Source organism: Glycine max, chromosome 11 (genome assembly GCF_000004515.6).
Source record: "Glycine max cultivar Williams 82 chromosome 11, Glycine_max_v4.0, whole genome shotgun sequence".
Taxonomy (NCBI): domain Eukaryota; kingdom Viridiplantae; phylum Streptophyta; class Magnoliopsida; order Fabales; family Fabaceae; genus Glycine; species Glycine max.
Window position 1 is genome coordinate 39,033,784 of NC_038247.2, and position 26,886 is coordinate 39,060,669.

The 26,886-nt window shown below is 33.8% G+C and overlaps 5 protein-coding genes and 1 non-coding gene across 7 annotated transcripts; 3 read left to right on the forward strand and 3 right to left on the reverse strand.

Moving 5' to 3' along the window:
* Window positions 1-2,528: 2,528 nt before the first annotated feature.
* On the forward strand, window positions 2,529-5,863 carry LOC100801862 (small ribosomal subunit biogenesis GTPase RsgA 1, mitochondrial). Its single transcript, XM_003538507.5, has 5 exons — window positions 2,529-3,575; window positions 4,027-4,242; window positions 4,340-4,534; window positions 4,627-4,820; window positions 5,467-5,863. The coding sequence occupies exons 1-5, from the start codon at window positions 2,931-2,933 to the stop codon at window positions 5,642-5,644; spliced, it is 1,428 nt and encodes a 475-aa protein (XP_003538555.1). The 5' UTR covers window positions 2,529-2,930; the 3' UTR covers window positions 5,645-5,863.
* A 1,580-nt stretch (window positions 5,864-7,443) lies between these two features.
* On the reverse strand, window positions 7,444-9,065 carry LOC100801319 (probable signal peptidase complex subunit 1). Its single transcript, XM_003538506.5, has 2 exons — window positions 8,929-9,065; window positions 7,444-7,889 (listed from the first exon to the last, which is right to left on the reverse strand). Exon 2 carries the CDS (start codon window positions 7,887-7,889, stop codon window positions 7,608-7,610), a length of 282 nt encoding a protein of 93 aa, XP_003538554.1. The 5' UTR covers window positions 8,929-9,065; the 3' UTR covers window positions 7,444-7,607.
* Window positions 9,066-10,382: 1,317 nt separating this feature from the next.
* On the reverse strand, window positions 10,383-12,227 carry LOC100800781 (60S ribosomal protein L17). The gene is made up of 7 exons (XM_003538505.5): window positions 12,121-12,227; window positions 11,980-12,016; window positions 11,786-11,826; window positions 11,052-11,282; window positions 10,855-10,957; window positions 10,704-10,771; window positions 10,383-10,617 (listed from the first exon to the last, which is right to left on the reverse strand). Exons 1-7 carry the CDS (start codon window positions 12,121-12,123, stop codon window positions 10,555-10,557), a joined length of 546 nt encoding a protein of 181 aa, XP_003538553.1. The 5' UTR covers window positions 12,124-12,227; the 3' UTR covers window positions 10,383-10,554.
* LOC112998425 (small nucleolar RNA snoR74) lies at window positions 11,495-11,628 on the reverse strand. Its single transcript, XR_003263526.1, has one exon. It is a non-coding gene; the product is annotated as a small nucleolar RNA snoR74 (small nucleolar RNA).
* Window positions 12,228-14,467: 2,240 nt separating the features above from the next.
* Window positions 14,468-19,363, forward strand: LOC100800244 (ELMO domain-containing protein B). 2 transcript variants are annotated; one of them, XM_006591395.4, is made up of 9 exons: window positions 14,468-14,691; window positions 16,223-16,341; window positions 17,136-17,204; window positions 17,453-17,568; window positions 17,667-17,721; window positions 18,053-18,173; window positions 18,379-18,426; window positions 18,566-18,660; window positions 18,957-19,363. In XM_006591395.4, the coding sequence occupies exons 1-9, from the start codon at window positions 14,625-14,627 to the stop codon at window positions 19,053-19,055; spliced, it is 789 nt and encodes a 262-aa protein (XP_006591458.1). In that variant the 5' UTR covers window positions 14,468-14,624; the 3' UTR covers window positions 19,056-19,363. The 2 variants fall into 2 exon arrangements, with proteins under 2 accessions (XP_006591458.1, XP_003538552.1); XM_003538504.5 differs by having other exon boundaries at window positions 14,474-14,691; window positions 16,163-16,341.
* Window positions 19,364-22,572: 3,209 nt separating this feature from the next.
* LOC100791080 (65-kDa microtubule-associated protein 8) lies at window positions 22,573-26,672 on the forward strand. Its single transcript, XM_003537489.5, has 11 exons — window positions 22,573-22,948; window positions 23,034-23,237; window positions 23,613-23,864; window positions 23,965-24,177; window positions 24,376-24,531; window positions 24,605-24,764; window positions 24,862-25,013; window positions 25,111-25,198; window positions 25,292-25,365; window positions 25,916-25,990; window positions 26,153-26,672. Exons 1-11 carry the CDS (start codon window positions 22,865-22,867, stop codon window positions 26,477-26,479), a joined length of 1,785 nt encoding a protein of 594 aa, XP_003537537.1. The 5' UTR covers window positions 22,573-22,864; the 3' UTR covers window positions 26,480-26,672.
* The last annotated feature ends 214 nt before the right edge of the window (window positions 26,673-26,886 follow it).

Below are 26,886 nucleotides of genomic sequence, written 5' to 3' on the forward strand. Positions count from 1 at the left end.
ATCATAAAAAAATTACTTTTAAGAATATATTGAAAATTATAGTAAAGCATAATTTAAATGTTTGTGTATTCCACCAGCCCCTACGAAAGTCATTGCATTTACATGGAAGATGATTCTCAACAAGATTCAAACAAAACAGAGCCTATGCAAGAAAAACATACGTTCGAATAATATGGACAATTTGTGCACGTTTTGTAATCAAGTGGATGAAAACACAACACACCTTTTGTTCTCTTGCAGGTATCATATGAGGTATAGATCCTTTCTTACTCTTGGGCCAGATCTCAACAGGCACTATACTATACCACAGCATGTTGGAACAATTAATGGGAGCAATGACGAAAAAACGTGGTGGGGGGTGTGGCTAGCTACGATGTGATTGATCATTATGACTGCAAAGGAAATTTGTGACCTTCAACAATGAACAAGTAAATTAGAGCATGTGGTTAACACAATTAAATTCAGCTCCTGGTCATGGTTAAAGGTAAAGTTAAAGGGTTTTCGGTTCCATTGCATGATTGGTCTTTAGAATTGAAATTGTGTTCAATTATCAAACTTTCAAATTAGTTTTTAAACTCTTACAAGTTTAAGTTTATGATTCTAGACAAAGAAAATAAGTTAATGATATCAATTTTTTTTAGTAAACTTTAAACTTGTGTAAACTCACACACAAACTGTTGAGCTGAGAAACAAATAAGCAACTTTAACATCAAATGTAATTTTTCAGAGTGAGAATGTTTATTAGGACTCAAATGATTTAAAGAAATTAATTCTTTTTTATATGCTTTTACTTTAAGAACTCATGTTTTTATGAATTTATATACGATTTAATTTGTTATTTATGTAGTTTGATCTTATTTAGCACTAATATACTATTATATTTTATTATTGTGATTTACTATTTTCTTTATTATAAAATTGAAATGTTGTATGCATATTTTTTATTAATAAATTATTTTAATATTATTTTTTAAATTAGATAAATTTTTATAAGTTTACGACTCAATAAGTCTATGAAAGTTAAAGTTTCACGAGTTTATATTGACCCTTGGATTTGACAATCATGACTGTTCACTATAGCTAAAATCACATTAGTATGGTAAGATTACACATTCAATGGGAGGATTAGGCAAAATGCAGGTATACAGTATTTGCACAAGGGAAATAGTATGCAGAATAGATATTTTATTTTGCTCGGCAATAAGAGAATATATATTAATCAGCACAAGATGTGCAAAGACTACAAACATAGCATATACACCCAACAAGCTCTCTAAACAGAGAGTTTACAATATCCTCCTAAATCTTGGCCAATACCAAGTCCATGCACGATATAAATTTTGCAACAAGTAAGCACAAAAAAATTCGAATCTTTGCCTATGCAGACCATGATTGGACGCATAAGAGAAGATACAAATGTATCAACAAAGCAATATTTCCTTGTTGTATGCCTTCACTTATGCCATAATTGCTCTGGGTCAGGTTAAACTCCATCAAAAAATAACTTTGTTTCTAAGTAACCATATGTTCCAAATAAATGCGCTCCATCCTGCATGCCACCATGAATTGGCATTGGTGCTGGTGCCCTAGTTCCCCTTGAATTTTGCCAAACTTGGTGTCGTGCATCTTGTGGCAGTGCTGAAGTGATGCCAAAAAGGCTATATCACCTCTTCCAAATCAAGTGTGTAAAATTGAAGAATAAGTGCTCTACATCTTCCATGGATTGATGACAAAACACATGATAAAAAAGGCACTTGTAAGTTGTACCCCAACTTTATCTTGGTTTGGCTGATAAAAAAAATAGTAAAGTATGTTAATTATGTTTTTGGTTTAATTGGAAATTTTAACATTTATTTTTTATTATTTTATAAATTTTATCACCTAAATTTTTTAATTTTTATGTATTTTATCACCGTTAAAGAAAGAAGGATAATTTTGATTTTTGACATTTGTTGTAATTATAATTTTTATATTAATTATAATCATAACTAATGTAAAAAGTTATTTTTTTATATAGATTATAACTACAATAACAATATATAAAAATTTAAAAAATAGATTTTTTTTATCTTTTGTTATCAACGTGATAGTAAAATACATAAAAATAAAAAACTTAAATGATAAAATTTATAAAATATTGAAAGTTGAATGATAAAATTTATAAAAATAAAATTTGAGCCCTAAAATTCATAAAATAATAGAAGTTTAATGGTAAAATTTACTATTAAACCTATTTTTTTTAATAAAACTTTAATTTTTTTCTTTAATTAACGCTTTTTAACATTTCCATTTAAGATAGAGGTGATGGAAATTAGAAAAGAAGTTCAATAAGTTAGTTGGGAAATAATAATAATAATAATAATGATAATAATATGATCAATATCAAAAAATTAAGTGTTGGATGGAAACTAAAATAAGTGTAGTAGTTATAGAGTTTATTCATCTATTCTCCGGAGTAGTTTTCATCATAATTTTCTCTATATATCTATACTTCTACTTTTAAACTTTTTTTCTTTTCATTTTATTTTCAATTAAACAAAAACTGTACATCATCATCTACATTTCCCCCCTCTGTTTTCTATTCTGTCGTACAACCACACCATTGTTTTTTCACGTAACGATTTACTGTAAACAAATCAAAGCATCATTTAAAAAATAAGTTATAAATATGGTTATATTCCTTATCTTTGAATAGAGACGAAGTTCATTTTAATTTTCATCCGGATTTCTTAGCTTAATCGCTGTTAGCTGATAAATATTAGAGTTAGAGGTTTCTTGTTAGACGGGGCTTTGCCCTTGCTACTATTATTCATTCATAAAAAATAGTAAAATAAAAGAGGATAATGTAGCCCACCACCCAACGCCGTTTAAGCGGCAAAGCGTCGTTGATAGCAAGAAGAGGCCAGAGTCGTTTTAAATCCAATTTTTCCATGTCGTTCGCATCATCATTCTCGATGCTCCGCCACCGCGCGGTGGCGGCATACGCGCCCACTCTCCTCCTCCGCCGCTTCCGCTGTCTCCCAACGATCGCCGCCAGACACCAACAACAACAACAAAACCCTAACAAACAAGCTGCTGCCCCGAGCCGCAACCTCCTGAAGGCGAAACAAACACTGAAAGAGTATTCCTGTCTTGCCCCTGTCCTCTCCCTCGAAGACAGCCCTCCTCTGACGGAATCCCAGGCCATCGGCGTGGTGGCGGCGTCGCAGGCCAACTTCATGCGCGTCATCGTCCCCGAAAATGACGAACCTTCTGGAAGCTTCCGCGGGGTGGAGATTCTCTGCGTGGTGAGGGCGCTGCTGAAGAAGATTAAGCGGAGGGTGATGGTCGGGGACAAGGTTCTTGTGGGGTCCATCGATTGGGTTGACCGCAGGGGCATGATCGAGAATGTCTTCCAGCGAACCTCCGAGATTCTCGACCCTCCCGTTGCTAACGTCGACCAACTTCTCGTGCTTTTCTCGCTCGAACACCCCAAGCCTGAACCCTTCACCCTCACGCGCTTTCTTGTCGAAGCTGAATCCACCGGAATCCCTCTCATGCTCGCACTCAACAAGACGGAGCTTGTGGATAATGAGGTGAGTCAGCTTCACGCATTCTCGGCATTCTCATTGTTTCTTACTTATGCAGTCTTAGTTATTATTATATTAATTAGAGCTCTGTTTGGATAGAATCAATTTCTCCACAAGTAATAGATAAGTCAATTGAATTGAGCTTTTTTTATAAGCTATATACTCAATTTATACACTTATAATTAGTTCAGATTAATTTATATACTTCAGGTTTTAGAGAATTTAGGTGAGAAATCTTTTATAAAAGTTAGATGTGCAAATTGATTTTAGCTTTTTGGAGATGCTCATTTCATTTTATCTTCCCATCTTTTTTTTGCAAGAGTTTATGGAAAACTTTATCTAATTAGTGTAATGTGTCTGGTGGTATGTTTAGCTGTGTTGTGAAATTTGCGATCTAGCTGGGATTATTTTCTGGTGTGAAGAAATTTATTGCTTTTGGCTTTTGTTTCTTGTGTAGATCATTAGTTCATGGAAGGCTAGGTTGCGCAGCTGGGGGTATGAGCCGGTTTTTTGCAGTGTTGAATCTGGACATGGACTTGATCTTCTTGGTTACAAGTTGAGGGATCAAACGACAGTGATTGTGGGGCCTAGTGGAGTTGGGAAGTCTAGTTTGATCAATGCCCTTAGAAGCAATCCTTCCGATGCTGCGGAAGGGGATAATTGGTTTGAGCCTGTGGGTTTTGTTGTTGTGTTTGGGTGTTTTTTGATGTCTTATACAGTGTGTATTAGAGTTTGATATTTGTTACTTGTGGATGGGTGTTGCTTTACAGATTTTGGGAAGCAAGTGGCTTGAGGATCAGCGAGTTGGGGAGGTTTCGACCAGAAGTGGTAGAGGGAAGCATACTACTCGTCATGTCTCTCTACTTCCATTGTCTGAAGGGGGTTTTCTTGCTGATACTCCTGGATTTAACCAGCCTAGTTTATTGAAAGTGACAAAGCAGTCTCTTGCACAGACTTTTCCTGAAGTTAGTAATTCTTATGATGTATTTGAATAAATTCAGGGTTAACATGATTTTTCCTGTTTTGATTTATGTTATATTATTTTCCCCCTGTTCAGATCAGGAAAATGCTTAGTGCCAATGAGACTGAGAAATGTTCATTTAACAATTGCTTGCATCTGGGTGAACCTGGGTGCATTGTGAAGGGAGATTGGGAAAGATATTCCTACTATTTTCAACTTCTTGATGAAATCAGAATCAGGGAGGAGTTCCAGCTCAGGACATTTGGAACTAAAAGAGAAGGGGATGTAAGGTATGATATGAGCAATGCGTCTTTGTTGATTGAAAACCAATGCTTCTCAGTTAATTGAAAAGTATGATGCTTTGATCAAAGAGTTCAATTCTGGGATTTTTATTCATTAATAAAATCAATATTCCGAGCAGTTTTTGTTATTACAAGGGTTTTACATATTTAATGGCTGATTCTTATTCTTTACATGTTAATACATAGATATAAACATGAATCTCACAGCACAATGCTAATTTATTTATGATAATTACCATGGTATTTACATTTTAGCCCATGAAAGAAAGTACTAAATTGCTTAAAATGTCCTCAACATGGAATATGGTTTATCTATTGGCTTTCTTTGTCCGTCAATCTTTGCATGCCCTTGTTAACATTGTGGGGGAAACAAAAAGTTTGTGAAAGTATCAGTAGAAGTATTTTTCCTGGAATATGCAGTAATGCAAAAGATCTTTTACCAGATTATCTGTGTATTGCTGCAAGTTGAACTTCCTACAACATAGTGCATGTCAGACTATCCGAAAATTGTTGCGATGTTTCTGACAGTGACAACCACCGTAATAATGCTGCTACTTACACAATATTATGATGAAACACAATTCTATTGTCTTTTTTATCTTGGGAAATTATTGAATCAGTTACCACATTGCAGGTTGAAAATGGGAGACATGGGTGTTCAGCAAGCAGAACCACGCTTGGAACCTAAGAAGCATAGGAGACAATCTCGGAAAAGCATTAACCAGTCAATTTTAGATGAATTGGATGATGATGACGACGACAATTTGCTTGATGAGGAGAATGATCCTATTTTAAGGGCGCTATTTCGTTAATCCCCAAAGTGTGCTCAGTGTAAATAGTTCATTTCTGCGCGCCTTCACTTGTATCTCTGAGTCAGCTGAGTTCCTATTACTGAAGTTCATTTATGTTTTGTTTGACCTAAGTCTCTGTCAGGTAGTCTCAATCGTGTATAGTTTGTACAAATTTCACTGATGGACACACTTTTGAATTCTGATGACTGAAAGGTTAATCCATACTTATTGCCTACAAAATTATTGAAGTGACATCCCAAAGTCTAAACACTCGTTAATATTTACATTTTTGTAAAAAAAAAAAATATATATATATATATATATATATATATATATAAGGTGGGCCAACAAACTATTTTGTTTTGTCCCACCGTTGGTCCATCCAGTTGATGGGTTAGATAGGACGGATCAATGCAGGAGTGTTACTAGGTGCACCCAGCATTTAATTAAAATATCAAAATTGTCCCTATACTTTTTTCGCATTTGTGATGGTGTGTGTGAGGGTGATCCGTAAATCGTACGGATCAAGTTGATCCATAAGATTGATACGGATCAACTTGATTTGTAAGTCTTTTACAGAACAATACGGATCAACATGATCCGTAAAAGTCTTATGGATCAAGTTGATCCGTAAAAAGCTTACGGATCATGTTCATTCGTATTGTTTCGTAAAAGGCTTACGGATCAAGTTGATCCGTAAGGTTTCTACGAATCAAGTTGATTCGTAAGCCTTTTACGGATCAACTTAAATGGCTTACGGATCAAGGATATTTTCGTCATTTTACCTTAAGTGCTGGGTACACCAGCAATAATGCTGGGTGCACCTAGCAACACCCTCAATCCAGGTTGAATGAACTAGCCCGCCCCACCACTTTTGGATGGTTTGTATACTCAAGACTCAGGCTATAATGTTCTCGGGTTTGTTTCACTACAGTAAACTAACAAGTGTTGTGGGTTCATGTATTTGTCAGGTTTGTGAAGGATTAGCCGAAACTTACATTTGAAACTGTTTGTGGTTCATGAATTAAGGGAGCTTTAGTGCTTACTTATGCTCTCAACCAGGAACTGTAGCTTAGAGTGTGCACATGTTTAGCTCCATCAGAGAAACAAGCTTTCCTTTGTTTTTGTTTTTTTTTTTTTAAAGTAAACGATTCTTCCATTCCGTGAACAAATACCCAGATTTGTGGCCTTAAATTTGTGAATTATTATAGACAAGGAACTCTAATGTCATTAGCTAATGAGAAACTGTCATGTTGCAATAGTTAGACATACGCTTCAGTTTAGTAATAATCACTATTCTTCCACGTGTAATACATGTTTGATGTGTGCTTTGTACTTATGAGATGAGAAAAATAGTATCAGTATCACATTCTTTGAAATATATTCAGTGTTACAGCTAAAACACTTCCAGTAGACAGAAACGCGATGAATAGATTACCAACAAGCAGCTCGAGAAGCACAAGTACCACAACTACAACCCAACAAGTTAAGAACACAAGCCATTTGCATCACATTTCGATGCTCAGCAAGAATTATTAACCACCAAAATCGAAGCAACAAAAAGAAAATTACAATTTCCAGATAAAGAGTGTATCTATAAAAGAAAAGAGTAATGTTGGTTTCACAATCCGACCATACTTTGAATAGTGTATGAAATCATTGGCTACTCTGCCATGAGAATGATTAATCTAACACACTAACCCGACCAACAGTGAGATATACAAGAAAAGAGTAATGTTGGTTTCACAATCCATGTGGGGGTGCAAGAAGGGTGGAAGAAAGTGAGATATAAAAAAAAATGGATGTAAAAAAATCAAAACTCAAAGCGAACAGATATAACCTTTGCAGTCCAAAGAAGTAAAGTACATTGTAATATCCAATGAAGGGGAAAGGGAGGGAAGAAGAGTAAGATATACAAAATTCTGCCAAAGCATGAAATTTTTTAACTCAAGAAAATACTAGCACTAAGATATGTCAAAGAAGCCTACTTCTTAACCGACTTCTTCTTTGAGCTTACATTCGGAGATGGTTGAGGCTTTGGATGCTTCTCTAACTCACTTGGATCCAACCACTTGAGAGGATGGTGGTTGAAGAAGGGCCAATTAGGGACAGTCACCAATGTGGTGAGAACCACACCACCAGCATATATGAGGATCATCATTTGGAAAGAAGCCATAAGATATCCTGTTGCAAATGCAATCACAGCAAATGCAACAATTATTAGCTGCATTAGCTGCTCTGTTATCTTTTGCCCTTGCCAGTCCATCTAATGAAGCAAAAACATAAGGAAAAATACTCAGAAACCTTATAAATCCAAATAACAACAATGGAAAGAAAAAAAAAAACTACTTTAGATCTACAGCATGCTACTGCTACAAGATGCACAACATACTGGTAGTCATATGATTATACCAGAAAACACAATCTACATAAACTATGCAGATTACAATAATGAAATCATCCAAGGGTATCTTTCTCGGTAATAAAACAAGAATCTCTTCTGTCTTTATTTGAAATATTTTATATTCTATTCATTAACTGCCAGACAAAACATGAAACAGAATCATCCAAACATCAAGTAAAGTTCATTCTTCAGAGCCCTTGACAAACATCAAGCCTAATAATCAATCACAATCACGATGGAGGTTGAGACCGGACTAGGACTATGAAAATTAAAATAGATATACTGCCAAAGTCAAATACATCAGAATGTGGAATTGCATAGAAGTAATGTATGTTCTATACTTATTATAAAGCCACAAAGAACCAAAACATTTTGAACAGCAGCTGCATGCCACAAAGGTCTCAACAAATCTAGGACTAGATGTCACTTTTACGGTTCAAAATTGAAAAAGGGGAAAGAAAAACTCTAATCTCTGTACTCTGTAGTTGAAATTGAAAAAGGGTTGCTCAGAGATCGATGAGACTTTCGCTAAGGTTCACTTCACCAAATCCTCTAAAAATACAACTGTAATTGGCAATAACTGTGTCCCTAACACAAAAACACTAATCGTAAAAGCAAAGCCTAAACGAAATTCCAATAAAAAAATTGATATAGTTAAACAAAGACATAAGATAAATAATGCAGAAACAAGACATTTCTTATAGTGTTTTGAAATGGGGTTTCCTACAATAGGGTAACCCGAATAAGAAGAGATTCAGGAAATGAAAAAATCGCAGCCAAACGAAAGAGTGGTTATCGATTTTGGCGACAAAAACAGTTTTCTTATGGCAGTCAAGCACAACAGTGAATGATAAATAAAACAATAAAAGAAAGAAAGAAAGAAGAGTCTTAGTCATCATACCTTTGGTTTTTGGAAGATGATGGAATGCAGAATAAGAGTTGAAGGAAAACCAACTCTACTCGGTCAAAGATTTGACCAGCGACCGCGAGCGAGGCATCTTATGGTTACGGCAAATGGAGTTTTAGCACATATATTTGGGAAAGCTATTTTTCTTAAAATAGATTTAAGCTTTTTTTAAATATTACTTTTTAATTACTAAATTATTTATTGAAAATTATTGATGAGGTACATTTGTAACGTTAACTATTAGAGTTTAATAGATATTAATGCACACGGTTTTATGTTGTCAATTTAATATGACTTTTAATTAAATGATAAAGAAAAACAATTTTTCATTATGGGTACATTTATTATTATTTATCCTAACTATTACTACTTTCTTGTGATTTTTTTATATTTATTTTTATTTTGAAAATAGTATTAGAAAATATAAAATATAAAATATTTATATTAATAATGAACAAAGCTTAACTCATTAACAAATGTTTGCAAAATTGTTCAAAATATTAGAGTAGTAGTTTTTGACACTTATAGAACAATTATGCAGATATCAATCAGTTCTTAACTTTCACTAATCTATTAGGCTGACATTACTAGGGTGTTTGATTTAGAGGATTAAAAATACATTGAATTAAATGTAAGAGGTGTAGGTCTTAACAAAAAAAAATCATCTTCAAAAACAAACACGGCCTTAGTGTTCATATTTATTTGAGCACGTGTACTTTTCCATTATCGTATATACCAACTTCGCATAATTGTATTTATATGTAATGTGTAATGAATTAGTTAAGGTTAGCTCAATAATTTATGAAGTTTATTTTTGTTGGGAGACATTTTCTAACAATCCCCAACTTCACCAAGTTTGCTCACATAATATATCCAAACGAATTCATACGTTTGGAGTCATTGTAATGATTTAGTTAAGGTTAACTCAATAATTTATGAAGTTTATTTTTGTTGGGAGACATTTGTTAACAATTCCCAACTTCACCATGTTTGCTCACATAATGCATCCAAACGAATTCATACGTTGAGTCATTCTAATTAATAATTGATGCTACATTTTGAACAACTTCTTCCTTAAGTTAAAAAATTTAAGTATTCAAGTGAATTTAACTTGATAATTAAACGTACACCAAACAGGTCCCGAGTTCAACCATTAACCATAGTATTCTACCAGAATTTAGAACGATCAACTTAGCCAATTGAACGACGATGATGATCCATCAGTTGATTCGACATTTTGAAAACATGAAAATTGCCGTCAAAGATATAGTATTACGGGTTGCGTTATGTAGCCCAATTGCTCTCCAATGTCCAGAAGCACGCATCTTCTCAACTACGCCCTTCCATTTTTCTCACGCAAAATCAAAAATAACAAGAGTCTACTTCCGTAAATGCCCAGCAGCAGGGATCCACCCACACAGTAATTGAAACTAAAATCAATCATCCAATTGCCATAATAAAAATTCCCAAGTAACTCAATTAACTTGAAACATAGTATACGAAACAAAAGGTGCTGTTCAAGCTTCAAAAGCAGCTCATAACAAATATAAAGGAAAATGATCGACAAAACTGACATAATCTAGGAATGTAGGTCATCAGATAACTAGCTTCAAGGGCAATTTAAGATGAAGCACCACTTCGAAGAGCACCCTTCTTCTTGCTTGTTGCCAATTGGGTCTCAGCCTACAAGAACAATAATAGATAAGAATTTGATGCAAAAGAAAAGAGGAAGTATATATACTGTTAACAGAGAGATGGTCAATCATTACCTCTTTCTTCACAGGCTCTTCCTTCTCAGACAATATCAGCTCAATGTGGCATGGAGATGACATGTAAGCTGCAAAAAAAAAGGACTCTCTCAACAAAAGCATGTAATAGTAGTCCATTAAGTCGACAATATCAACAAAATCAGTGACATACGGTTGATTCTTCCATGAGCTCTGTAGGTACGACGCCTTTGCTTCTGTGCTTGATTAACCTGGACATGGGAAATGTACAGAGCATCGACATCCAAACCTTTTACCTGTGTTAAAGCAATCAAAAGTTTTATTACTTAGAAAGTTGACTTAAAATAATCATATGAAAAATCAAATCAAATGCATATACAGGACACATACCTCAGCATTACTCTCAGCGTTCTTCAGCAAATCTAGGATGAACTTAGCTGATTTGACGGGCCAGCGTCCTTGACCATTGGAGTGTCTGCTCTTAGCCTGGGCTGTCCTCCCAACACCACCACAGAAGCGTCGGAAAGGGATGGCCTGTTTGTGGGCCAAAACATCCTCCAGGTATCTTTTAGCTTTAACCAGGGGCAACTTCCTGATGGCAAAGGCAGTCTCCCTAGTGTTCTGTGAAGTGGACAGACAAACAAATTATTTGAAAGCTCATCACTGACCAATAACCATCCTTATGAAACTTAAATCAACATAAGTGGAAAACATATTAACCTACAAACAATGGTGGCTATACCCCAAATGGATTAGAATAAAAGCAATGTATATTTTTTTAACACGAAATCGAGTTAACCAAGTTAACCATCATTAATAGCATATGCGGAAAAGCGTGTTCCATCATTTACTGAACATTCAGTCACATCAAAAGAGAACAGAGGTTCACCCAATAACAATGGAAATTATATCCCTTAAGTTTACGAGAGGCAAGTCCACACAATCAAAAACAAACCCCTGCTTTTTTCATCAGGTTTCCCAAATTATGGACATACAATCATAATGCAAAAATGCATACAAAAATAACATTACATTCAATTCTAAAAATTAGGGTTAGGCATATGGCATATAATGGTCTAGTACATCATAACCCGAGATCATCAAATGGTAACAAATCTAAGTACCTTGAAATGCACTCTAAGGTCAGCGCCTCTGGCCTTGCAGGCTGCAATAACGTGACACAATCGGCGTATTAGTTTAAATTAACCTAAAATCAACACTTAAAAAACAAAACGATACATAAATAACCACTGTGCAAAAACCCAGAAATCGTATATATTAAGGTTTATTCAAATTATGAGAGCGAAAGAGGACTTACACTTGGTGGGATTGTCGGGTTCTCTGGAGTACTTCACCTGAGAAAAGAAAAAAGAGAAAACGAAACAGCGTTACTATGAGATCTAAAAAGCGAATTTCAGAGGAAAAAGCTGAGAATCATTGTTTGGTGCCGGTTACTTACCATGGCTGCGGCGTCTTCTTCTTCCGCAAGGTTGAAGCAGAGCAACGGCTGAAGGAGGAAGAAAAACTAGGGCACAAATAGCGCTGATTTGCTTTATATATAATGGGTACCCGTCCTCTATGAGGTTTGGTAGAAGATGCATCGATTATGGGCTTCAAATAGATCCGGCCCAACTAAACTATGATTTAGTTTTTGGGCTGATACTATTCTAGGTCCAGGTCTGTATCAACTACATCTCCATTTAAGTAACTTTTTTAAGTTACATTTTATAGTTTTTACATAATTTTATGTGGTCTCTTTGATGTTATATCATTTTTAAAAAACTCATACAATTTCATTTCAATGGTAAAAAATCTGAAGAAATTTTAAGAAACTCACTTTTATATTTTTTTAAGTTTCACTTAATTTTGATTAAAGTAAACTAATTAATTCAATAAATGGTATTATTTATGATTAGTAATATTTTGATTATTCTCAAATAGTAACAAGTGTATCTTAAACATTTTCATTTATTTTTTCATAAAAAATTTACTTTATTTTTTTTGTCAATAAAACCATAAATAATATTTCCCCCCATATAGAACCCTTAGACCCAATTTTTACCCCAAATTTGGCCCTCTCAATTTTTCAATGAATCTTCATTCTCATCTCCCTCAATCTCAAATTTCTTCTATGTTTATCATGTTTTGCATTTGGAGTTTGAAACTTGGAGTGGTGCGACAACAAACATATAGGGATAGAAATGCGGTGCATATTGCACAACACGAAAGCGAAGTGCGACGACAAAGAGAAACAAACAAGTGCAAGGGTGATTTGAATTGGAGAATGTTCTTTTATGTTGTTATTGTTGGATGATGATTCTTTTGTGTTGATGTTCTTCTTATTCGATTTCGTTATTTTCCCTCTTTTTGGGGTTGTTGGTACTTTTTGGTGTAAAAAAATAATTTTTTATTGCTAAGGAATGATTCCTTACATAAGGAGCGAATCTTACAAACTCTCTCCATTATGTAAATTTATTTCAATAAAGAAAAAACTCCAAGATATCATTTATTTTCGTAAGAAATCCTTCAGAAAATTCTATTGGAGATGCTCTAAGTAAAGACTTAACATTTTATATTGGAAAATATTTAAAAATAACAGTTAAAAATCTATGGGAATATTTACTTAAAAAGGTCTATGGAAATTAATCAAATTAGAGTGTAGTGTTCTTTATATTTACTTTATTTAAAAATTAAAAACACTTACAAATATACTTAAAATCATCTATCAATAAGATTTTAAGATATGCAAAATCAAAGCCATATTCTTATGAGATATGACTCAAATCCTTAACAACTAAACCAATATATGTTGACATGAATAATAATTTTCTATTATCGTATCTCAATTTTTTTTTACGACAGTAAAGAATTATTTATTTCTCTTAATATCATCATAAATATCCTCTAGAGCAAAATAACAAAAAATAATGTCTAAATAATAAAAATAAAACTCAAAATTGCAATCTAATTAATTGTTTAAATTTTGAATACAAAAGCATAGAAATTAATAAGGAGACATTTGTTTCAAATTATCAAGCAAGAATGTATGCTTGGAAATATCACATTCTCATGTTTGTTATAAGTTTTATAAAAAATATTTCTAGGAATACTTGACTCCGAGCATATCAAATACAGATATTTATGTTGCTTCTTATTCATATGCTAAGAGGTGAGTATAGTGATTCTCACGAAGATAAAAAATATTTTATACAGTAACTATGCATCCCTACTTATTTCTTCACATTTTTTATTTTATTTTTTAATTTAAATTTTTTAAATTCTTTTCTTTCTAAAATTCCTAATGACAACCAAACATGTTTCATGAGAATAATATTCACATACTAATAACTATTGACATGAATGATATTGACTTATATTTTTTAATCAAGCAGTCTAAAATTTTAAGTTTTGATTAACCATTCGTATGAAATACGTTATATTAAGTGATGAATGCTCACTTTACATGATCTTATCAAGACCTTTAATTTAGTCACAACATTAGTCCTTAAAATTCAAAAATCGTTATTTTACTCTTGGTTTGGTTGTGTTTAGGCTTCAAATAGATGGAAAAATGAGATTTTTTAAATTTTTTTTTGTGAATCCCATATCTTTATGACTTTAATTTAATTCAAATATTTACCAAGTGTTATGTCCAATTGAGGTTAATTAATGCCACAATTTCAGTCAAATAATTTATTTAGGTTTCAAAGTTCAACCCAGTGAGTTGGACAGAAGAGACAAACAACTACTAATGTCTAACTTGGTAAAAGGAGAGGCAGAAGAGACAAACAACGTGGAGTTTGGAAACGACAGAGTAATCTAAATACAAAAACACTTTTGTTGTTACTTCTTAGAATAGGTACTAGAGAGAGTACCACATTCACCATCCACCATCCAATTGTATTTAGCAGATCCCAGAAACCAAACCAAAAGGATTAGATTAGATTGCGATTCAGCGCTATTATGGGCCTCGTTAGGAACAATGCCACCTTCGTTCCCATTTGCGCTTCCTCAACTTCTCACGCCTCAGGTTCATTTATTTTGAATTTTCACATAATTTCATTCTTCTCTTTTCGTGCTCCGTTTCGTTGCATTAGTTGTATAACTTTAGAACAAAACTTACATACATTTTCATAACTGTTATCATATTCTTGTGTAATTGTCATTACTGGAGTATTCATGTCTGTTCATTCAATATCAACACACCCCGACCTTGTGTACCTCACTACCATTACACCCCGTGTAAGCACACGAATGGAGTGAAACCCAAATAGTGATTATGAAACAACACAAAAAAATAAGGAATTGTATCTAAATTTTATGGACAATTTTATTTTTTGAATAGGTTTATAGTTTTATTTTTCTCTACTGAAATTACAAACGCTGCGATCTGTTTAAGCTATTTCTTACAGTTCCCCGCCCCTTATTATCGATATAATTTACGAGCCATGTATTGAAGATAACATCGGGTTTTGAGATAAAAGAATAATAATTCTATAATGTTTCCTAAATTTGAAGAATCCAATGTTACCAAACCGAAAAAGAAAATCAATTTCAGTGCCGAATTCGGTGTTTTTGAAGCGGACGGTTTGTTTGTTTCGTCAAGTCAAGAACCAGTGCGAGAGGTGAGGGTCCACCTAGGACGAGAGAGCATGTGTGAAATTAGTCAAACCAAACCAAACTACATAGGAATTAGGATTGTGTAATGGAGTTGTTAGTTGTTCCAGTGAGTGAAGTCTGATGTAACAAACAAGATCATGGGAATGGTAGTGGGGAAGGGAAGTTACCAAAACCAGGAAGAAATAAACTAACAAAAACACCAAAGGCCGAAGACAAGCAAGCAAAAAAAAAAAAGATCAGTTATTTTATTAGTCACATGGAGAGGATAATAATAATAATAATAATAATAATAATAATAATAATAATAACAAATTAATTAAGAAACTAAAAAAATATTTTTATTAAAATATAAAATTATGTTGTTTATTGTTTTTTTTCTCTTCTGTTATGATTTACTTAATAAATATTTTTTAATTATTTAATGAATGTCTTAAAAAACTGGTTAATCAGATTCTAATAATAATAATATGTAATGTAATGAATCCTCGTCTGCCCATGTTGTCGCATGGGGCCCTATCGGCTCAACATCACAGCTCACGGTTTGTCTAAGTCATTTTGCTTTTATGTTTGTCGGGGCAAAAGACGACAATAGACACTGTTCAAATTACCACTCTTCTTCCTCTTCTCCTCCTTCACCATACGCAAACTCTTTGATTATGTCCCCTACAAAGTGATACGGTTCGGTTCCACCCAAAACACAACATTTCTGCCTTATTGATTAGTGCATTTGATTTGGTCATGTGCTGCCACTACTACCTCAATCAACTTGTAAAAGAATAAAAGATAAGATAACATTAACTTCTTTTTCTAGTTGCTTTCTTCAACCAAGTGACGACTACTACTACTACTACTACTACTTACTGGCTTTGTGTTGAGAAAAGGTTGAAATAAAAGAAGAAAAAAGGGTTGAATGGGGAAGTCTCCTGATTGGTTGTATACAGATCATGCAACAACGTGTGGCTCCCCCGCATCAGCATGGATTGGTAAAGGACTCACCTGTGTTTGCTTCAAGCGTAAGGGAAACTGTCAACGAATCTGCATTAGTTTGACCCCTTTACAGGTTAGTTAGTCATTTACAAACTGTCAACGAATCTGCATTAGTTTGACACCACACATTGCTGTTTTACTTGATTCACTAGTTGTAGTTTTCTACTTAAATAAATTGTTGTATTACTTTTAATCTCATTAATATCTGGACATGTTCTGTTTTGGTTTATCTAGCCGGGGGTACTATTGGATTTACTTGAACCTGTTTTGCTGCTTTGTCATACTCTGGACAAGCTTGAATGCCAGCTTCTTGCTTTCTAGTGTTTTCATTGTGCTTATGTAACTGTTCATTTAAAATAGAAACCCTCTTCAAAAGTTACAATTAAAGTTATAAAAGTTGGGTTTTTTTTACCAATTTGTGTCTCTCTGTCAGTTCAAGAAGTTGAGCCATTTGTATATTGTCCTTTTTCTCACTCTTTTCAAAACCTGCTATTTACAAATGCAGAACTTTTTCAATGACCTGTGAAAATATATTTCAAGATAGTTTTTGAGAATAACTGAAAAGCTTTTGAAAACTAACTATTGATAGTTTTCGAAGGTAATTGAAAAATGTGACTATAACTAGAGTTTCATGTTGGAAATGTTGTTTTGTTTTCTGGGAATAATTGCAGAAACAATAATTGAAAATGCATTCATAATTTGTTTCCAAACTGTCTGGTGCTCTGCATCATAAATGGTTTAATAGTTTTTTTTCCTCAATTTTTTTCTTGCCATGAATTTGATGAGGACATAGAGCAGTGAGGAAAACATGAAAAAAAGGAAAAGTAAATGAATTCATTGAGCAGCAACTTTGTAAAAATTTTGTAGGAGGAAAGACTGAGAAGACTAAAGCGCCGGATGAAAGTTTACTTTGATGCTTCCAAGCTTGAACACCAGGTACAAATTCTGTAACTTTTGGTTTCAACATATATCTTAGTTTATTATTTTCCTTTGCATTGTGATTGTAGTAAGCAACATTTGCTGAGGGATTTGCAGCAATCCTATTCTCAGTTAAATTTTTTACACCATCAAATTGACATATAAAATTGGATGGCAAAGCCAAATTTAGCAGAATTTTATTTATTCACATCTGTTTATTAGCCTTCTTTTGCAAGCTACTCATTTAGAAATTCTTTCAAGAACAGGAAGCGTTGAGAGCTCTGTGGTCTGCTTCGTTTCCTGATCAGGAGCTCCAAAGCTTGATTTCTGATCAATGGAAAGAAATGGGATGGCAGGGTAGAGATCCATCTACTGATTTCAGGTTAATTTGCCTTGTCAACCCCTTTCTTAGTTTTTGTGCTGTTTTTCCTTCTTGACATGTCATTTTTCATTTCTTCTGGACCAAATTTTTTTGAACAGAGGAGCTGGTTTCATTTCATTGGAAAACCTACTATTCTTTGCGAAGACATTCTCAGTAAGATTCTGAACTAGCTACTATCTTTCGGTGGCACCATTTCTATCTTTGACTCCCAAAATAAAAATATTTGGATCTGCTTCTTGACTTCAAGTAAAAACTAAGAAGGTCTAGTGGTGAAGGGTAAAGGGAAGGGAGGAGAGGTCGTAGGTTCGAATCCCTCCACTAACAAAACAATATTACCCGCTAACATTTGTCGATAAAAAAAGTCATTGATTTTTCTAAAAATAATGTGACATTTTATAGATGTAAGAAATAAGTGTTTTTGCCCCAACTTCTGCTTACAAATAATTTATTTGCTTTTGTTTTGATGTTCATCTACTTGTTGCAGACTTCTTTTCAGCGGCTACTGAAGAAACAAGGAGGAAAAGGAGCTGTTTGGGAGTATCCCTTTGCTGTTGCTGGCGTTAACATCACATTTATGATTATGCAAATGCTGGACCTTGATGCCAGTACGTCATGAAATTTCTTTTGCACCAAAACATAGTTGTTGACTTATTTTAGTAACACATTCTCATATTTAATTAGACATAAAATCTTGTGGCCTAAGTCTCTAAGGAAAACTCAAATCACATAACATTCTAATCTTAAAAGGGGATAGAATTTGTCATTAATTACAACAATATTTCTATCGTCGGGCTGTTTCTTCACTTGCAGCCAAACCCAGGACTTTTGTAAGAGCAGTTTTTCTACAGATGCTTTCAGGTTAGAATCAGTATCTGTTTTCTTCACAATTTATACACAAATATTTTTGGGATGTTATCTTTTATGACATTTACCCGAGAGTTCATTCAAAGGTGGTGATTTCTTAATTACTATTCCTCTTTCTGATACATTTTTACAGAAAATGAATGGGCATTTGACTTGCTTTACTGCGTGGCATTCGTGGTTATGGACAAACTGTGGCTGGAGAGAAATGCTACTTACATGGAATTTAATGTAAGCATCCGTTGCGTACTTGTTGGGTATAGTTCATGAATAAAATGTCACATTTTAGTATGATACTTTTTTTTATTAACAAATGTTAATTGTTAGAATGTTAGTTTTGTCAAGAAAGGAGATCGAATCCCTGACTTTTTTTCTTTTTTCCTTCTCCCTTACTCATTCAACCCATCTTGTATATCCTATTAGTATTTTAGTATGACACTTGTGCCAGACAATTGGTGCTTATATAATTATTTTTGTGCTTTATTAAAGTGTTTCTTTCAAAGGATTGAATAAATGTTCTGTTACAGGATGTCTTGAAATCCACGCGAGTTCAGCTAGAGAAAGAGTTGTTGATGGATGATGTTCTACGGATTGAAGACATGCCTTCTTACAGTCTTCTTTGTTGACAAGTGGCCAAAACCCTCACTTCCACCGAAGCATAGTTTGTGTAATGTGTACATCCTCGCTCACTTGCTTATTGAATCCGTAGGTTTAATCTATGACCATTAACTAGGTCTAGCATATCTTTTTAATTTATCATCCTCTTCATTCCTTACATGATATGATAGCTCTAACTTAAAATGAACTCGACTCCTTGACTAATGACTAGTGCTAAAGAAATTTCCACATTGCCGGGTGGATTTGTATCTTTACATTGCTTCCACGAGATTCTCATTTGGAAGTTTTGACTAATTAGTGATTGGATTCACATCTATTATTTGAATCAATTATTACGAGTTCATAGTCTGGTAAAGCTGCAATTTCAGAGTTTTGTACATTGCGGCTAACTCTTTCACGAGCTCCTCCAAATCATTTATAATTTCACGTGAAGAAAAACATGCTAATCTATACCATTTACGTGGACATACAAAAGTATCCCAGATAATCATAGAACTTAACTTTCATTTATTGTCTGTTTAGAGATTTTTAAATTGATAACTAATTAAAAATCATCTAAGAAATGGATTTTAAAGTAATTATTATAAAACTAAATGATCTATATGAGACAATTTATGTTTGGATAATTGTATAAGAGTATACTGTAAAATTGTTGATTTAATTTTGTTATAAATGGATGATGGATAGAAGGTAGGCTTGTTCAAGCCGTTTGAACGTTCCAATTACGAGAGATCAATTGCCGAAATCTGTGCGATATACTTATTTTTACAAAATAATAGTTCATTCTGTAAAAAAAAAAAGTTAATTTTTTATCTTTTTTAAAACCAAATTCTTTTCCATAAAAAAAACCCAACTCTTATTTTTAAATTTGATGACACCTACTATGTATATTTGATCAGGGGTATTTTGGAATTGTTGTTTATCCATATTCCATATCTTCAAAGACAACGGCTTTCCACTGAATTCCACCCTGTTTATTGACGGGTCTTTAGCACAGTTTCTCGTCAACAAGCTATTAGCTATAGCATCTCTTTCCAATAATTTGTGTCTCCCAAGTTCCTGAGTGATATTTGCTTTGACCCTAATTATAAAAGGTATTTTCTGTGAGTTTTTCTTTTAATTCTGCACACATATAGTATCTTCTCGTATCAAGGTTAGTTTACTAATGGACTGAGCCACACACACATTATCTCATAATTTTGTGGACCCGGACTATAAGCCCTAATAGTATTAATTTTTTGAACTAAGCTAAGCAAACCAACATTCACATTCACATTCAACCCGTGTTCAAAATTTTATTTGATAAAGGAGATCAAGGTAATTAATTTACTAGAATATGCTGCTGTTGATTTTGCCCTGCAAACAAGCTAAAATGAAGCATGCTATTTGAATTGGCAACAATGCATGTGCTCCGCAAACTGGCTTGTTACTATTTGCCACCTTAGCATTCAGCAATAAGCCAATAAGGAAGGGAATGAGGCGTTAATGATTGCTGTGTTCCCATGCTTGAGGAAGTGGAACCAAAGTGTCGCGTAAAATTCAGCTTAGCTAGCTATCACCACCAGTTAATGGGAGATTTCAGTTGTTATAATTTACCAACAACTTAGCAGTGTACTTTTGATAATGTTATGAAATGTAAATATTTTATAAACGTACCCATTCCACCAATCCGGCAATTTATAACCATCATTTAAATTAAAATTAAAAACCAAAGTTATAGAAATTGATGGTTTTTGGATACCGTGTGTTGTGATGCTAAACCATTTCCTTTTTACTTGTTTTTAATGTTAAACCAAGGACCATATGAAATTGGCTTGTCCTTATAAAAATATATCAGGTGGTCCCCGGTATACGTACAATTTGTTTCCCTTGAGCCTAATTTGTTTAACTGAGACATTTGTATACAAAGTCCTGAGTAGGGTTCATTTTCTTTTACCTTCTTTAGTAGTAGGGATTTTGTTTTTAGTAGTAGGAATTTTGTTTTTTATCAGTAAAAATTGAACACAGAAAAATTTACAATACTCAAATGTTTTACTCAAGTAATTAAATTAGATCTCTTAATTAATAGTACGAATTAAACATCACTTACAAAGGAAATATCCTTAGTAATAAAAACTCTTTAGACACCATTCCAATGATAAGGCATATCTTAAATTCTTGTATTGCCTAATACCCGAAAAAACTCGGCAATTGGAATATTTAGTAAATCGTATTTGTTTATAATAATAATAATAAAATTCCCAAAAAAGCTCTACGACAATTTTTTTGCAATGCAGAGTACATGCAAAGAATTGTCCAGATTTATACTAAAGACAGGTCCATGTGTGATGTGTATAACACATGTATACGCACAGCCGTCGCATGCAAGAATTTATCTAGAACTATAATTGCTTCTTTCTTCTCCTATTGGATTGCTTAAATGACATCATGATTTGTACTAATTTGTTTCTTTATTAGCTCATCAATGTGTTAAAGGAAACTCTTGTCTTCCTTAAACCTTATTTTTGGGTAAAGACAGAATTGATCTCCGGTATTCTTCGTGAAATGTTGTCACTTTAGAATGATTGAGAAGGAAAAAAAAATTCATTAGTCTGCGCAGTTTAGCATAATAATATTTCCAATAAAAAAAACGTGACTGAAGTTCGGTGCTTCTATGTTTTACAATTTATCTTGTGTTGTATAACATCAATTACTCAATAATTTTGGAGTTCTTAGTATGTCGGACTTATTGACTGGGAAGAAATGTGTCAGTAGTATATTCTTTAATATACTATTTTTATACATTTTTAATTATTAATTAAAATTTATTAAAAAATAAAAAATCATAAAAAAAGACTCACTAATAATAATAATAAGTCACAAAAATTTATAATTTTGAATAAATTTCACCTAACAATAAAGTGTATGTTTTTAAAAAATATATTAGTGTATCGTTAGTTTGTCACAAATTGACAATTTTCCTCTCGCTTCCTCAACATTTTTCTCCTTTAATTCGATTAAATACAACTCCAAGGATGATAATTCGAAGGGGTGTATTGTAAAATTCATGAATACAATATTCTCATTTAATGTTTTCATCTTTATGCCGCCTTTCGTCCTTGACAAGACACAGCTCAGCTTTACTTCGTTGCAGGAATATTAAGGTAGAACGTTTTATTCGAAGTTCTTATAAGAACTCCAAAATTAATTTTGCTGCTCTTGTCTTTGCACCTAAATAATGAACCGTTTTTTTTTCTTTAAAAAAAAGCTCGCAATACACGTGATAATGATGGCGTACTAAATTCGATCTCACTTCTGGGAACTTACAAGGAAAATAATCAACTTCAACATCCATTACAAAAAGCAAAAAATAATTATTTCATACTTATCTATCCCAATCAAGATCAGCATCATATATTTATGAAAGATAACGTAGGAATCAAGTTTATAAAATAAAAAAGTGCTATACTTGACGAAGCCTGGTGCAAAACACATATCACATCTGACATCACTAAATAAGGAAGTCTATCAATTTTAGGTTCTAAAGACAGAGACATATGTAATACAATTTAAAAAATAAAAGAGGGGGGAGAAAAAAGGTAAAGTCTGAAGGATCAAATGACTAGCTCATTCTTGAACCCAACGCTTACATTACCCACCTCTGCCATCCTTGTCTTTTAAGCAAAAACTAATACCAAATGCAAATACTATCCCCACTGACCAAATCTTCTTTCTCATCATTCATGAATTTTGCTTCTTCATTCAGTTTTTCACCCAGGAAGTTCTCGCCTCAGTAGTCTCTAAGTTCGATCTATACTGAAGGGTACGTTCAAATCAAATGGGTTCATTCCAGACACCCATTGGAATGAGAAGTTCAACATTGCTAGAGACTTCATGTGGATTCCTGTTGCAGGAACTGCAGGCAAGAGGCTTATTTATTTCATACTTTATGTATGTCTTTTGATAACATTTCATTTTTTCTTATCTTCATTCCTTAATGAATTTAGATAATATGGGATGAAGTTGGAGAAGATAAGTTTGAAAGGGAGAAAGTTCTGTTAGATTTGGAGCAAGAGTGCCTTGAGGTTTACAGAAGAAAAGTTGACAGAGCAAATATATCTAGAGCTCATCTGCATCAGGAATTGGCCGAGGCTGAGGCTGAATTTACCCACCTTCTTTTGTCCCTTGGTGAACGATCTCTACCAGTCCGGGTACTTATTCCTTTTAGTCATCTCCAGTCAGTAGTTAATCGATCAGAATTAAGAACAATGATAAGCAAATAAAATCCTATTTCATATATCAAATCTAAACATGTGCTAATTATTAGTGCCAATTATCAATTATTGATTGTATAACATTTATGCTTTCAATTACATCTCATTGTTCGAATTTGACACAATCTTCAACTATGAGATAATTGTAAAAAAAATATTAGAAAACAGATCAGTTTGCTGAGCCAAGATTTAGCAAGCAATACAACTTTACAAGAGAATCTTCTTAAATGTGACTTCAATGATAAAATTTATGCTTCAACAACATCATGAATCAGTGTAGACTCTAGACTGATGACACTATTAACTGAACAGCCAGAGAAAAGGGCAGGTTCACTAAAAGAGCAGCTAGATTCAATCACTCCAGCACTTCGGGAAATGCGTCTGAGGAAAGAAGAGAGGTTAAACCAATTCCGAACTGTGCAAGGTCAAATTCAAAAAATTTCTGCTGAAATTGCAGGTAACTCAGACAATGAACCCTCATCCATTGTTGTAAATGAGAATGATCTTTCACTAAAAAGGCTTGAGGAGTATCAGAATGAGTTGCAGAGACTTCACAATGAGAAGGTACCTAGAAGCCGTTTATGTTTTTTACCCCATCATTTAGGGGTTAGTATTCTTCAAACTCGTAACATTTTCATATTATTTCTTGTGATTTCATTTGTAGAATGAAAGACTCCAGCAAGTGGAGAAATACATAGACATAATACACAGCTTGTCCACGATCTTGGGAAAGGATTCTTCGGCAATCATCATGGAAGTTCATCCAAGCTTAAATGATTTGTGTGGAATAACAAAAAATATAAGCGACACAATCTTAGATAAACTCAATATCACGGTGGAGTCCCTTTTTGAAGAAAAGCAAAATCGGCTGGAAAAGGTAATATTGTTTTTTTGGTACAAAATTTTAAAAATTTCATTATAAAACTTCTGATATATTATGGGAGTACTAACCTGTTGGGAGGCTATTGAAAAATAAATGCATCAGGAAGCTTCAACTTCAAGTATTGAGTATTTTTCCCTTCACTTGTATGCTTTCCATTTTACAAATGTGCCATATTCTTGATATATTTTGCAGCTTCACCATTTAGGCAAAGCACTGTCTAATCTATGGAATCTTATGGACACACCATACAGTGAGCGACAATCTTTTTCCCATGTAATCAATTTGTTGTCGCTCTCATCTGCAGAAGTAACAGATCCGGGAAGTCTTACTCTGGAAATAGTCCAGCAGGTAGATATTTAACTTAATGATCCACAAATTATCAGAAACTCAAATATTTAAAAAATCTAAAACTTTTTACAAGACTGAAGCTGAAGTAAAGAGACTGGATCAACTAAAAGCAAGCAAGATGAAGGAGCTATTCCAGAAGAAACAGGAGGAACTGGAGTTGATATGCAAGAAATCACATGTGGAGATTCCTTCAAGGGAAGAGATGAATAATATAATTAACCTCATAAACTCAGGTGAATCTAACTAATGTGTGCATATTCAATTTCAAAAAATGTATATGTTTATTTAATTTAAAAAAGCAGCCTAGAAATTGACTTACATCTACAACAGGGGAGATTGATCATTCTGATCTCCTCCTGAGCATGGATGAACAGATATCTAGAGCAAAAGAAGAGGCTTCTAGCAGGAAGGCTATCATGGAGAAAGTGGAGAAGTGGATGTTAGCATGTGATGAGGAGCGCTGGCTAGAAGAATATAGCAGGGTTAGAATTTTCATTTGAATTAATCTTCATAAATAGGTTTAAAGGGAGATTGTTTCTATTGTATTGTATGTTTCACAATTCAAGTGTGTTATATCAGGATGAGAATCGATACTCAGTCAGTAGAGGAGCTCACAAAAACTTGAGACGTGCTGAACGTGCCCGTATAATGGTCAGCAGAATGCCAGGTACACACACATACATATATGATGAAAACAGATAATTTGGACCAATTGGCAGCAAACACACACGTGCTCACAAACAATGGTTGCTATTTCCAGCTCTGGTAGATTTGCTAATAAAAATGACTAGGAGTTGGGAAGAAGAAAGAAATAAAGTTTTCTTGTATGATCAGGTAATTCATCTTACACTCTACAAAACTTGGAATCCAGTATAACTGATATAGTAGAAAGTACATGCTTATAAAGTGTGCAAGATATTAGAGAGAGCCCAAATAATTCTTAAAAGGGAATAAGTGAGATTTCAAAAAGTGATGTAGCCAAAGTTAAATCGCTCAACTACTACGCAATAAACATTTTGGTGTAGTATGCATAGAAGCAATAATGAAACTCTAGTTTCCTCTATTATAAAACATGCCACATTGCAAACTCAGTTAATCAAGTAATGCCATAAACCATCCATAGATAATTTTTCAAGAAATACAGTAACACAGTTACACACCCACACCTTGGCACCTCATAAGATAATAAAAACATTAAGAATTCTAGAGGCAAATCGTGTTATACACTTCTAGACTTCTATCATTGTTTAAATGGTTTCAGAATTTTTACAGTGTCACAATTTCGTTTCTCACGAGTCATGACCCATTTCTTAATTCATCTTTAATAGTATGGTACTGTGGTTCGTTAAGTTATTAACAGCAAGCAAAAATGATATCTACGTAGGTACCTCTAATGGCCATATTGGAAGAATATAACATCCTAAGACGAGAAAGGGAGGAGGATACAAAAAGACAGCAGGTGAGTATTTCGTAGTACATTGACAGACAGCTTCATACATCAGTTTGAAGCAAACATTAAATTCTTGTTCACATTCCGTTGTTTGTGAAAAGATTCTTGTTATTTGAATTGCTATACTCTAAAAACCTTATTCTTAACTCCTTTCTTATGTTTGGTTTTCAGCCGTGGGAGAAAAAGAGGATTCAAAGCCAAGTAGTTGAGCGAGATAATACTTATGTGTCAAGACCCGGCACCAGCAGCCGGCGTCTTCCAAGTAGAAGCATGAATGGAGCTCTAGACAGTTCTGCGGTCCTGAACAGAAGACTTTCTATGGGAATACAACAGCTGGGATCCAACAGCATAAATTCGGGAAATCACGGCTTGTCCTTCATTAAGGATGGAAGGAATGCCCTAAGAAAAAAGATTTATGGCGAACCCACCTTCACTTCTCCTACAAGAGATGGGGCATCTTCTGCGGTGTCAACACATTCTATATTGTTTTCCCCTTAAATTTTTTATCAGAAACATAGATTTTGACTGAAACTGCTTCAGAAAGCTTGCTTTCCAAGATTTCCAAGAAAACTGTTGTGCAATTGCAAAAGAATAAGCATGGAGCTTTTTATGTACTTATGTTCCTAATCTTAAGTTGCCCAAACGGACGAGCTCATACTTGATGTCAACTGCAACCAGATTAAATTCTTGATTCATTGTTTTAATTGCAATTTTGCATCATGTATCCCTGTTTCTGTGCCAGGATTACATGATGCATTTCTTGATCGACATGTACTAAAATCACAAACCTAATCTCACAAATTTGAATGATTATAGCTGTGTTTGAATTCAACTTGCATCACATTGGACACAAATTCACTGTGAGACAAAGATTCCAGTTCAACGCGTATTGGAAAGTAGAATTG

Excerpts from the sequence above, each read along its gene's own strand:
- LOC100801319 (XM_003538506.5), bottom strand. The coding sequence starts at position 7,889 with ATGGACTGGCAAGGGCAAAAGATAACAGAGCAGCTAATGCAGCTAATA.
- LOC100800244 (XM_006591395.4), top strand. The coding sequence starts at position 14,625 with ATGGGCCTCGTTAGGAACAATGCCACCTTCGTTCCCATTTGCGCTTCC. Across the intron at positions 17,205-17,452 it reads CTTCCAAGCTTGAACACCAG|GAAGCGTTGAGAGCTCTGTG; the intron begins GTACAAATTCTG and ends TTTCAAGAACAG. Across the intron at positions 18,174-18,378 it reads AATGCTGGACCTTGATGCCA|CCAAACCCAGGACTTTTGTA; the intron begins GTACGTCATGAA and ends CTTCACTTGCAG.
- LOC100801862 (XM_003538507.5), top strand. The coding sequence starts at position 2,931 with ATGTCGTTCGCATCATCATTCTCGATGCTCCGCCACCGCGCGGTGGCG. Across the intron at positions 3,576-4,026 it reads CGGAGCTTGTGGATAATGAG|ATCATTAGTTCATGGAAGGC; the intron begins GTGAGTCAGCTT and ends TTTCTTGTGTAG. Across the intron at positions 4,243-4,339 it reads GGGATAATTGGTTTGAGCCT|ATTTTGGGAAGCAAGTGGCT; the intron begins GTGGGTTTTGTT and ends GTTGCTTTACAG.
- LOC100791080 (XM_003537489.5), top strand. The coding sequence starts at position 22,865 with ATGGGTTCATTCCAGACACCCATTGGAATGAGAAGTTCAACATTGCTA. Across the intron at positions 23,238-23,612 it reads AACGATCTCTACCAGTCCGG|CCAGAGAAAAGGGCAGGTTC; the intron begins GTACTTATTCCT and ends TTAACTGAACAG. Across the intron at positions 23,865-23,964 it reads AGAGACTTCACAATGAGAAG|AATGAAAGACTCCAGCAAGT; the intron begins GTACCTAGAAGC and ends TTTCATTTGTAG.
- LOC100800781 (XM_003538505.5), bottom strand. Across the intron at positions 11,283-11,785 it reads ACCTTAGAGTGCATTTCAAG|AACACTAGGGAGACTGCCTT; the intron begins GTACTTAGATTT and ends TCCACTTCACAG. Across the intron at positions 10,958-11,051 it reads ACGCTGAGAGTAATGCTGAG|GTAAAAGGTTTGGATGTCGA; the intron begins GTATGTGTCCTG and ends GCTTTAACACAG.